General features: G+C 44.3%; 1 protein-coding gene across 2 annotated transcripts in view; it reads left to right on the top strand.

Moving 5' to 3' along the window:
* CSTPP1 (centriolar satellite-associated tubulin polyglutamylase complex regulator 1) overlaps window positions 1–13,228 on the top strand; it is a 137,591-nt gene that overhangs the window by 110,928 nt on the left and 13,435 nt on the right. For both annotated transcript variants that reach the window (XM_056851476.1, XM_056851475.1), the window contains one exon: window positions 1,885–1,969. In XM_056851476.1, the coding sequence (XP_056707454.1) occupies window positions 1,885–1,969 (85 nt within the window). The remainder of the gene's footprint in view (window positions 1–1,884; window positions 1,970–13,228) is intronic.

Here is a 13,228-nt window from a genome sequence, read left to right as displayed (position 1 = left end):
TAGGAGACTTTTCAAGGCTAAATTAGATGTTACAACCAGAAGCGTGTAACATTATCTCGGTGACTCCATTTACACAGGAAGAGCAACTTCCATAGTAACAACCATGAGTAGAAAAGCATGGGAAAGGGGGCTTAGCCATTTCTTTGCTTTACCATTTCTCCCCCCCTTGCAAGTAAGAGCATTAACAGCACCTCCCTTTGACACTTCCCTGACTGTGATTGCCCCTTCCCCAGTTACTACTACTACTACTACTACAGTAGCATTGGACCTGAATTCCCGCCTATACCAGATTTCCATTGCAGTTAGGTTCTATGCTTGAACGGTTTATACTCTCTTTAAAAAAACAACACAGAAATTTGCACAGAGAAAAGTAACATTGTGTTCAAATCAAACTATCCAAAACAGTGCAACATATATATACAGATGTGCTTACTTGGCTCAGTGAATATATGCATTTTTAGAGAATTTGGAGTGTATTCTGGCAAAGAACAGTATGATGGCAGGATGGGAAGTGTGAGTAAATAAGGCATGTTTATAACAATGTAGTGTGCAGATGTTCCACCTCCAGAACACAAAGACTTATTGTAAATTTTAGGCATGACCCTAAGCACTATGTACACAGGGGCTTCCAAAACATTGTATATGAACATGAAATTAATAATGTTAGCTATTGCCTGGGTGTTCTTTATAATATGCTTTTCTTGAAAGGCTATCTAAAAGACACACTGTCTCAGTAAACCTTACCACAAGATGTCTGTAAGTTGGGTTGGGATGATTCTGCAGATGTTACCGAGAAAGCGCTGATTCCGAGGGCTGGTGGCGTGCTTATCCATCTAGTGAGCTTTGAGCCAGGTCATTGTTCAGGCTTTTAGCCACTGTGTTACAATAGTTTTCATTTATTATATTTCATTTATTGTAAATGTTCTCTGTAGGGTGTCCAGCGTAGAAGTTTCCCCCCCCCCCTGAAAATGTGGAGGCACGTTCTATGCAACATCCTAAGAATTGTTTCTACTCTATTTCCGGGGTTTGTTGATTTGTTTTTGTGGGGTAGGTCTCATGCTGCCTCACTTGCTGACCCTTGTCGTATCCATCTATCGTGCTCATGCAGTCCTTCATCTAGGTAGCACCTTGATAACAGGTAGGACAATCCCGGGGTCCTAGGATGGGGGATGTCCAAGGCTGGTGTAGCAGAGTTTGCAATCCAGTGCTCTTCCAGCAACAAATTAGAAGGCAAAACAATACTGTGAGAAACAAAAAAAAATGTAGCAACAATGATAGCTACTCCCACAATGTAGCTTGCAGTTCTACCACCGCTCATCCATCATGATCTACTTTCCACCAGTGCCTGCACAGGTACCCCTGCAAGGAAGGTTCCAGTCATTGTACAGCTGCAACTAGGATACTGGGTTTGTGCAAGAGAACCTATCCCATACACAATACTCATGTAAGCAACAAACAGCATCTCCCCATGAAAACCTTCTTATACACCCAGAAAAAGTGGCAGAAGACAGACACGTGATGAGGACCTGTTAGTTTTCTGGGAGCCGGACTCCCAACACTCCATCTTCCTTTGCCAGCTCCCTGACAGAATTCAGGGATCCCAGCTATATAAGTAAATATTGAAAAGGTTGTATCTGGTGCCACAGCTCAGAAGAGGCTTAGCACACAAGGGATCCCAGGTTCGATCACCAACTGGAGGCTCCCTGGAAAAGGGCTGGAAAGACACACATACAGCTGAGACACTGTACTGCAGATAAAAAGGAAATCAAGTGTTAACTACGGTGCTTCCTGAATGTTCACTGAGAGTAAATGAATGTTATGCTTGGGCCAAATGGTAGGGGAACGATCATCCTCTTCAGCCTTTTCGTCCTCTTTCTGATGCAGGATTGCTGACTGCCAAGGAATATCACTGCCTGTTGCAGCTGCTTTGCCCTGACTTTCCGATGGAGCTTACTCAGAAGGCAGCAAGGTGAGTCTCCCCCTGTGATCAGAATTTTGACCATATGTTATAGTCGGAGCCAACTGATACTTGTGCAATGGGTACTAAAGGTACCTGAATTTAAAGGGCAGAACACACATGCAGAACTGCCAATGGTGAATAGTGCGTGTGCCTTTCAATAGACTGGTTTTCCAGCAATAAACACAGAAGTGAAGAGCTCATTCTGTCTTGATTACTGCACCAGCATGGTGCAGTGGTTAAGAGCGGTGGTTTGAAGCAGTGGAGTCTGATCTGGAGAACTGGGTTTGATTCCCCACTTCTCCACATGAGTGGTGGACTCTAATCTGGTGAACCGGGTTGGTTTCTCCACTCCTCCACATGAAGCCTGCTGGGTGACCTTGGGCTAGTCACAGCTCTCTTAGAGCTCTCTCAACCCCACCTACCTCACAGGGTGTCTGTTGTGGGGAGGGGAATGGAAGTTGATTGTAAGCTAGTTTGATTCTTCCTTAAGTGGTAGAGAAAGTAAGCATATAAAAAACAACTCTTCTGCTGCTGCTTCTGCATTTAATTCAGGCAAACCCATCCCAGACCATGTAAATATGAATACCCTGCAATTGACTGCATGACAGTTATTTAAACATTGTATCTGGTTTTAAAAAGTAAAATTAAATACTGAATTGATTATTATACATACAGTGTTTGTGGTAATTGATGTGATTGTACCACAGGATTTCATACTACTGGGGAGGGGGTTATTTTAATAGAAGTAATTGAATCAATTTATGTGTGCCTTGCGTTCCTGCCAAATCCTACAAGTAATTTACCATTGCTGTTGTATCCACTATATCAAAGCTTAATTCTGGGAAGATGAGGATAATGTATTAATCTCTACACATCATTTTCAGACAAAGAATCATCTGCAGGACAAATAAGGCAGTCTTGGTTCTAAGGCCATGCAGAACCCAGACTGATATTAATTTATAAGATTTTTATACCACCATCCTGTTTGAAAAGCATTTACAGTAGCTTATAGAGAGTATCAAGCATCAAATAAAAACAATTAATTTATCTAAAATAAGTTTGAAAAAATAAAGTAAATATTTTAAATAAAATAAAATAAAATAACTGTCTCAACCAATCTCCAGAGGACCATCAACTGGTTCTGTTCAGCTTCATGTATTCTTGGATAACTTGGATGGGCTATGGCACAGAGACACGTCTAGCAGCTTTAGTTGATGGCCTCCATCTGAATGTAGACAAAGGCCATGCTTCTTTGCTGCTCCTGCTGGATCTATCAGATAGTTTTTCAGATAGTTTCCCATTGATAACTAGTCTTGCAGATTGTCTCTGATATATGCTCTGAATCCATTTAACATACTTGTTACCACAGTTCAGGTTTTGGATCGTCTTTAATAAGAAGTCCCATTGAATATTATCAAAAGCTTTTTCCACGTCCAAAAAGGTAAAAGCTGCTTTACTTTTCTTCTGTTTTACATGTTCTATGGCATTGATTACAGAACGTACATTGTCCCGCATAAGTCTTTTTGGAATAAAACCTATTTGGTCAGGATGTATTACTTGTTCGATTTTCTTTTTAATCTATCAGCCAAAATAGAAACAAAAATTTTGTAATCCACATTTAACAGAAATCGGTCTGTACGAAGCTGGAATTTGAGGGTTGTTTCCTTCTTTATGAATTAAAGTGATATGTGCTTCTTGCCACGTTTCTGGGCATCTACCACTTTCTGGAATGTTATTCATCAGTTTTTGCAGGTGCAAAGCTAATTCTTCCTCGAAGAATCTATAGTATCTCGCTGTTAGGCCATCTGGTCCAGGTGCTTTGTCCGTTTTCTGCTTAGCAATAGCAGTAGTTATCTCTTGCATAGTGATATTCTGGTCCCACAATTGGTCATCTTTTTCAAATACATTTAGCTTGGAATCCTTGATAAATCTATCTCTTCTTGATTGTGTCGATTTTTATGAGTTTTGTATAGGTTTTCAAAGTATTTTACAAATTGATCTTTTACATCTCTTTCCTTATAGCTGACTTTATGCATTATTTTGACTCCTGTTATTGTCTTCTTATCCATTTGTCTCCTAAGAGAATATGCTAAGTATTTTCCAGATTTATTCGCATGTTCAAAAAACTTTTGTTTTGCAAATAAAATTTTCTTTTGCATCTCTTCTGTATCAATCAAATCAATTTCTGCTTTTTTCCTCTTGATCTCTTTCGGGATACTCCTTTTTCTTAATTTAACATGCTGCTCCTCTAACTTCTGAAGTTGTTCTGTAAGTTGTTGCCTCCGCTGTCTTTTTTGTTTTTTAAGTTTAGAGTTAATGGCAATCTTCCTCTCATAAAAGGTAATTTAATTTTGTTTTTTAAGTTTAGAGTTAATGGTAAATCTTCCTCTCATAAAAGTTTTACTTGTATCCTATACTGTTGCAAGTGAAATCTCAGGTGATAGATTTAGCTCAAAAAATTCTTTCAGTTCTTTTTTGCATTGAAGTATAACTTCTTTTTTCAGTAAAAGGTTATTATCCAGTCTCCATCTTCTGGCCCCTGGTGTACCATATTTCCATATGAATTCAATTGGGTTATGATCTGACAGTATCTTCAGCAATATTTCTACAGTTTCTAAATTGATTAACAATGTCTTTGAAAGCCAACACATATCAATTCTCGAATACAAATCATGCCTTTGAGAATAATGCGTGTAACCTCTTTTTCCATTATTTTTACTTCTCCAAGCATCTTGAATCTGCAGTAAGTCCATATATTGTTTTACTGATTTTGGAAGGTGACCTCCTTTGTGATTCTTAGACCTGTCAATTTTAGGATCTATGACACCGTTCATATCTCCAAACATCATTATTTCTCCTTCCTGCTCTTCTGACATTATTTGAAATATTTTTTTCAAAAAATTGTTGTCTACCATTGCTCGGTGCATAAATACACATCAAAGTCCAAATTTTCTCCTCCATCTATCTTAATTTAATCAGAAGGTATCTTCCTTTGGGATCCTTGATCTCTGTTATTATTTGAAGCTGTAAGTTCCTTATATAAATCACCACTCCTTGTTTTTCCTTTTGCTGATGCAATGACTGCATGACCTAATCTTTTATTCTTTAGTAAATGTTCATGGGCATGTTTGATATGTGTTTCTTGGATACATATTATATTCGCTTTTTGTTTAATCAGTTGGTGAAATACTCTGTTTCTTTTGGATGGTGAATTCAGTCCATTTATATTCAGTGAGACTATCTGTAGTTTCTCCATGTTGGAAAACTTTCTAATACGCCACCACTTCACTCAATTTGGATGACTCTCTGCTCTCTGTCTTCTTCTTCTGTTGCTGCTCGTCACCGTTTTCCTCTTAGGGCTGGTTTTTGGCGAGTCTTTCTTCTTCCCTGGGGATCTCTCTCTGCCGTTTCTGTCTTCAGTTTGCAACTCTCTTAGAAGTCTGTCTGCTTGTTGTTGATTTACGATCTTCTTCCTTCCTGTCGGTAAAGATATATCCTGTCCTGCAGGAACAATCCAACGATATCTGATACCTCTGCTTAGTAAGAATTGTCTTAATTGATTAAATTCCTTTCTTTTTTCCACGACAGAACTCGGTAAATCTTGGGATATCTGAATTCTCTTGCCTTTATATTCCAATGGCTTGTCTCTTTGCAATCTTAGTATCAAGTCTTTCGTTATTTTTTGTGTGAATCTTACCAAGGAATTCAAGGGTTTCCCACAATATAGTTTGAAAACCAGTATTCTAGATCTCCAGTAAGCACATGAATATGCCAGCAAGGATTATCTCCCTTTTGGTTCCCAGTGGAGTTATTAAGGGCTGGAGGAATACTCCCAAGTAAAATGTTTGTAGTGCTGTAGGAATGATGTTTTCTGCACAGGGTTGCCAGGTCCCTCTTTGCCACCGGCGGGAGGTTTTTGGGGTGGAGCCTGAGGAGGGCACGGTTTGGGGAGGGGAGGGAATTCAGTGCCATAGAGTCCAATTGCCAAAGCGGCTGGAGATCAGTTGTAATAGCAGGAGATCTCCAGCTAGTACCTGGAGGTTGGCAGCCCTATTTCTGCACCAGTCTAGCCCCTTGTTCCCACAAGAGGAAAAATTGCCTATCTATGCCACCTTTATTGGCATGTGGTTTAATTAAGGGTAGAATATTATACAGGCTGTGAAATATAGGTTCAAATCCTATGAACTCAATAGTTAATTTAGCTCTCTGATGTTTCGGCCTTCGTTCTGCAAAAGTGAGAGTAATAGCCTGCTTCACAAACCTAACTCATAGATGAATTAGGAAGCCTGTAGCGAACAAGATATTGGTCCGCTGTCTTCACAGAGTGGGCTATAAATCTAAACAAATATACAAGATAAGTTTGAAGCCAGATGTGATGATGATGATGATTGTGTCAAGGAATTTAATCTACAAAGCCATTGTAAACCAGAGGCTCTGCTGTGGGGGGTGGCCTTTGCACAACTCCTCTGTTGTGAGCATGTGCCTTGGAGACAGACAAACTTGGGGGCTTTGGGACAGCAGGTGTGAGAGAAAAATGAGAACTGTGTCTGAGGCTCAGGTGGGGATGATCTCACTGGCTTCTGAGCGCTTCCTTCTGTTGAGTCTAGTCAAGTGAGGTTGCTTGATACTGCTTTAAATCTAAATCTGTCTTCCTGTGTCCTTCCTCATCGATGCTTTCCAACCGTCTTACCTGCCTTCCTCCCCCCCCCCCCCTCTGCTCTTCTGTCCGATGCCTCTTAGCCTCACCAGCTGGGAAAGGATAGTTTAGGGAAGACCACTTCTCCATTCAACTGTCCCTGTGTGTATGGTTTCCTGAAGCTGGCCATGCCTGTCACACAACCTTCTGAGGGGGCCCTGACAGCTGTGTAGTTGCTTTCAGCGTGGGTTGTAATTTATGGCTACCACCGATGAACCTCAGAGACTGTGAAATCATAGACTGGCATCCTTCTTAAACTGCCAGGCCTTTTGGTATCCCTGAAGCTATGTGGCTGGGATGATTCCACAACACAACTAGGTTTTTGCTGTGTGGCGATAGCAACAACTATTGAAAGAGATTGTGCACCATTAGGGCAGAGACAAGAGGCAACGGCATTGGGGAGGGAGCCGAAATAATGCCAGGCAATAGTTTTTAAATTTGGGTTTGCCCTGTTTTCATGTAAAATGAGAAGACGGGGACAATGTTAGGGAGGTGTGAAACCTTCACCCACTGCTCTATTCCCTGCTGTTTCTCTCCAGGCAGTTTTCTCTTAGCCGGAATTCTATATCAGGAATGAGCCTGGCTGAGAAAAAAAGCTGAAATGAAGGAGTGTGGGGAGAGTTCAGGCCCACATGCCCCTTTGGCACTTCAGCCAAATTCATGAATGGGCAGACCTGTGTGTAAATACTTGGATGCCCCACTGTCATGAGCCTCATTCCCTTGCGAAAACACTGTTAGAAATGTTTTTGGATTGCGCCTTCAGAGAGAATCGGGCCAGTTGCCACAAGTGTCGGCATGTTCTCTGCAAGGCATCGGCCACAGGCGGTTGGAAGCTTTGATCCTTCGCTGTATTGTGTGTCTTACACAGGCTTTGATTTGTGGAGTGGGAAAGATGTTTTTGCTAGCGGCAGAATGCTAGGGTCTGTAGTAGAACTACATGCAGTCTTCATCCTGCATGTAATTTTGAAACAAAGGCTTGTGACTGCTTGTTATTGTTAGTCTCTGTTAATATTAAACCCTCCGTGAAGTATGTTACAAAGCTCCCAAACCCAAAGCACAGGTGATCTTCAGAAAGAATAGAAAATGTGGACCCAGATGTCACACACAACCCCAGCTGATTGGCAGAATTGAGCTTTGCTGGAAGAGAAGTGGATCATGCTTCCTCCCACTACTGAAAAGGAAAGTGCTGTGCCCTGTCTATCGGTTGGGATCCCTCTGCGCTATTAAAGAAGCCAGGCCATCCCAAGGCATGTGAAAGAGACAGTCACTTAGCGTCAGGCGGTTTCCTAAATTCTCATGTTGGCTCAGCAGCTTTAGCGGTATACCCCTTCCCTAACTATTAAAAGGAGCTGAGCAGATGCTAGCCATTGTAGTAAGAGCCATGGGACCTTGCAGATTAGCAACGCCACCTTCCCCCATCATCTCCCAAGGCATACACTAGGGAGTTTCCATATCTCATCCCTGAAATGCCGATTGTCGTGCAGTAAGCCACATTTGCCTCTTGTGCTCCTGGAGCTATTGAGTTAGGTTGAAAGGTGAAGGCAGAGAAGACAGGAATTCACACAAGAGTGGAAGGGGTGAACCGTGTTAGTGGGTTGATTGACAGCAGAACAGGCGACATTCCTACATTTCAACCCCACCATGTGATGTATTTCCAGCTTATAGCACTGCTTTTCTACTCGTGTTTCCTTAGTTTTCCTCATTAATTTTTTTTTATTATTAAATGAGTGCCCAGAATACACTAAGCATCATGACATGTAACAGGGGCCGTGTAATATGTATTTGTGGTGCAATTTGAAAAGCAGAATGGAAAGGAAGAGCTGTTGTGCCTCCCTCACGCTGCTTTCTGAAGACTTTGTGCTTGTCATAAGAGCATAAGAAAGGCCCTGCTGGATCAGTCCAAGGTCCATCAAGTCCAGCAGTCTGTTCACACAGTGGCCAACCAGGTGCCTCTAGGAAGCCCCCAAACAAGACGACTGCAGCAGCATTGTCCTGCCTGTGTCCCAAAGCACTTAATATAATAGGCATGCTCCTCTGATCCAGGAGAGAATAGGTATGCAGCATGACTAGTATCCATTTTTACTAGTAGCCATGAATAGCCCTCTCCTCTATGAACATGTCCACTCCCCTCTTAAATCCTTCCAAGTTGGCATCCTGGCTATTTTCCAGCTTTAATACATGGCCCTTGCTGGGTCCCTTGGTTGCAGACCCTTCTGCAGACCTATCTTGCTCAGATTGGCCTCTTATCCAGCGCTTCAGGAGAGGCACGCAGTCCTTTTCCAGAAGCTCCAGCTCTGCACTTAGTAGGTTGCTGCCCAATTGAGTAACTGCTTCTGAGTTACCCGTTCTCTGCTTCTCTGCTGCACAGGAGCTTTGGCTGACTCAAGTCAGTAACCCAGCACTAGAGTGCACCTGCTTCTAGCTAGGTAATTCCCCAAAAGAGAAAAAAAAACTTCTTCCATAGCTTTGTTGTCTTCACTTAATTTAGCATCTAAAAATATCTCAGAATATCTTCAAGCTACTTTCACTCCCTCACAGTTCTTTTAGAATTTGGGGGAGGGGGATCGCAGGCTGTCCCACCAAGCGTCAGGGCTCTGACATTGCAGATTAAGAGCTCCTTGGCCAAATGAGCATGATTGCGCAGAGATGTCACCCTCTGCAGAAGAAGCCCCTTTGCACCCTACTTTCTTGACTATCCCCTTCTCCAGAGAGCAGCACTGCAACGGTAGCAGCTTTCATACCTCTCCTTGATGCTTTCTGGAGGCTGCCAGGGGCACAGAAAGGGATGGTGCTTTCAGCCAGCGATGTGTCCTGTAATATTTCCAAGGCCTGAAGGGGGATGCCACGGGCTGTGCTCTATTGCCTGGGAGATAAAGATGCTCTGCCTGCCAGCTTCAAAGCCATCTCCTAGCTGTGACCGCTGACAATCCCCCATAACGTGCTTATTAGTGGGAATTAAGAACTGGAGCTACTGCTGGTCTAGACGGCAGCAGGAGGAGGAGGAGGTTTTTGGGACACAATAAATAAAGCACAAGCACTTTGAGATCTTCAAAGGCTTTTGTTTTAAATAGTGGCTTTTCTCCTGGGGACCCTCTTAGCTTTCGTCTTTCTTCTTTGCAATAATTAATTCAGGCTGCTCTGCATGCTTGAATTTGCCTCAGTGAACTGAGCTTGTCAGAGTGGCAGGGAAAGAGGCATCTCCCCGAGACTGGTCCTGCATCTCTTCCGCCTTGGTCTTCTCCTAGAGCCCCTTCTGTGAGCAGCAGTAACCCCCAGCCAACAAACCCTGTGGTGATGACTATGAAGGAATCATTGCCCTCCCCTTTAAAGTGAAGTCGTGCCAAGGAGGCATAGAGCTTGCTGCTCACTCCCTGCATAACCCTCCCAAACACACTGATAAATATTGGGAAGCATTTACCGTAGTTATTAGTGCCAGGGTTTGCTGCTTCTTTTATCTGCTCGCTACAGTAGACAAAATGAGTATGTGCCTGTTGTGGTTTAGGCTGGGTGAAGGGAACATAAATATGTAAGCTGTAAGAGAACTTCAGGTACCCTAATAGGGTTTCTTTCTATCCAAGCACAACCCTGAGGGGAATATTTTTATGTGGATGAAATGGATGATGCGAGTCACCAGAATTAATGCTAGTGACCCAAATAATAGACATTGCCTTAATCAAAGCATATATTTTGAAGTGAAAAATGGAATACAAATCCAGGAGCAATTAGGAACCAGCAAAAAAAAAGGGGGGGGGAACAAAAGAAAAAGAAAGAGAAAAAAGGAGAAAAACTTATTTGACTCTGCAATACTTAGCCCAAGGCCCATCTGGATTATATCTGACACTGACATTAGTGTTATAATGCAAGTCTAAAATGCCAAAATATGTGGGTTTCAGGGCAGGACCAATTAGAATGACCCAGGCAGAACACTTTGACCCCAAACCAAGTCATGTCTTTATTCATAGGGATTTAAAGGTAAAAATATGTGATTAGAAATCGAAGCAGAACAAATAAACAGCTTGCTAGATATTCTGCCATTTCTATATGGATGTTAAGCTGGTAAACTTCTTTAAATATAGAGCCCATCTTGAGAGGTAACAAGACAAAAGGCTTCTTTCCTGGATCCTTTGCAAGGACAGGACAGGTTTAAATTTAACCTTGCTCTGTTAGTTCAGTTCAGGTACCTTCATTGGCATAACAAACATTTCGCTGCTCTGTTAGTTTAATAAATATCAAAGCCGGTTGGAATAGCAGCATAAATTGACACAGTACAACCCTTGCCCAGCTTGCCAGTATTAGCTGTGTTTGTTCAGGGTCAAAACATCAAATAGGAGGAACAAGCCCCCCCACCCCGCCGTGAAACTCACAGGGGGAAATCCCGTCTTCCCCCCTCACCTTCCAGCCTGGCTGCAGCAGGGCTCCACCGCCTTAAGCAGCTCGCCCAGCACAGTTCTAGGTAGGCCCGCTGAACCGACTGTAAGTGGCTCGCCCAGCGCAACTCTGAGCATGAGCTAACGCCTTGTTTAATTTCAGGGGAATTTAAACCCCCAGTATATATAAAGTTGCCAAGTGCCAGGTGGTGGCGGGCAAACCCCCGCCAATCCACCTGGCTGCCCGCCAACCAGCTGAAGGTCAGCGGGGAGTGCGTGCATGCTCGCCTACCCACAGCACCACGTCACTTCCAGTTTACACCTGGAAGCGCTGCATCACAAGGGTCTGTTTACCACTCAAACTCCAGTTTGAGTGGTAAAGGCCCCTTGTGATGCGGCACTTCCGAGTGTAAACCGAAAATGATGCAATTGCATTGGCGCACGCGCATGATCATACCTCACCACCGCCCAAAAAAACTCCTGCCAGAGCAGAGGAGGAACCTGGTAAGCCTAAGTATATATTTTTAGACATTATGATTTTTCTGCAGACTTAAGGGTCTTCTGCCAGGACCGGCCTGGGAGGGCCTCCTGCGGCCGCTGCAGGGCCGTGCCGCCGCCCCCGCCGGGCGCGCACGGTTCCCCCCTGGCCAGGACCAGCCTGGGAGGGCCTCCTGCGGCCGCTGCAGGGCCGCACCGCAGCCCCTGCCGGGCGCGCGTGGTTCCCCCCGGCCTGGGAGGGCCTCCTGTGGTTGCTGCAGGGCCGCGCCGCCGCCCCTGCCAAGCACGTGCGGTTCCCTACAGCCAGGACCGGCCTGGGAGGGCCTCCTGCAGCCGTTGCAGGGCCGCGCGGCTGCCCCTGCCGGGCACGCGAGGCTCCCCCCAGCCAGGAGTGCCCTGGGGGGGCCTCCTGGGCCGCGGGGGGGGGCGCCGCCGCCTTCACCGTGCCTGGAGCGGCCTGCGGGGCCTCCTGGGCCGCGGGGGGGGGGCCGCCGCCCCCGCCTGCCTGCGCACCAGGTAAGCCTGCTGGGGGGAAGGGGTTATAAGCTGACCCTCGGCTTATACGCGGGTATTTTTGGGGAGAAATTAGGCACCTCGCCTTATACGCGGGTGGGCTTATACATGGGTATATACGGTATATAGATTTATTGCTGTAATCTTGTTCTTCATTTTTATCTTTTATGTAATTCTTCAGTGTGTAGAATACTTTGTCATTTCCCCCCCCCCCAACTAAGAGTAGAAATTGTTAAATCATTTGTGCTCTTAGTGTTCCCACACCCCTCTTAAATAATGGGTCTACTTAAGTTGGTGAGTCTCGATGTGTGGATGAGACAGTGGTGCAGGGAAGAGGGCTTTAAATGTGTAAGGAACTGGGCAACATTTTGGGACAAGCTGGGCCTATACAAAAGGGATTGGCTCCACTTGAACCAGGATGGAACCAGACTGCTGGCGCGTAATATAAAAAAGGTGGCAGAGCAGCTTATAAACTGAACCTGGGGGGAAAGCCAACAGGAGCTGAGAAGCATCCGATTTTGGCAAACTCAGTGCACATGGACAAAGGGAAAATTGCTTCAGATTGCCCACATGGGAATTACTTGGACATGAAAGGGAATGGGGAAAAAATGATGGATAGCCACTTAAAGATGCCCAAAGGCACATGCTAGGCAAGTCGACAGAGAGAAACAGTGTGGAAGTGTTTCTAATGCTAGAAGCCTCCAAGCAAAAATGGGGGAATTAGAGTGCATGGTTTTAAGGGAAAACATAGATATAGTGAGCATTACAGAAACCTGGTGGAGGGGAGAGAACCAGTGGGATACAGTCATCCCTAGTTACAAACTGTATAGAAATGACAGGGAAGGGCGTATTGGAGGGGGTGTTGCTATGTATATCAAGGAAGGCATGGTGTCTAATAAGCTAGAGACCATAAAAAGGGCAGACTTGTCCACAGAATCCTTATGGGTGACGATTCCGGGCCCCAAAGGAGATTCAGTACTGGGGACGTTCTATTGGCCCCCTGACCAAATGGCTCAGGGTGATCTTGAGATGGAGAATGAAATTAGGGAAGCATGTAAAGGTAATGAAGTAGTAATAATGAGAGACTTCAACTTCCCTCATATTGATTGGATAAATGTATGCTCCAGTCAAGCCAAAGAGATAAATTTTTTAGACATCCTAAATGACTGTGCCCTCGAACAGTTGGTCATAGAC

This window comes from Euleptes europaea, chromosome 6, assembly GCF_029931775.1.
Source record: "Euleptes europaea isolate rEulEur1 chromosome 6, rEulEur1.hap1, whole genome shotgun sequence".
NCBI lineage: Eukaryota > Metazoa > Chordata > Lepidosauria > Squamata > Sphaerodactylidae > Euleptes > Euleptes europaea.
This window is presented reverse-complemented; position numbering and strand designations above follow the sequence as displayed.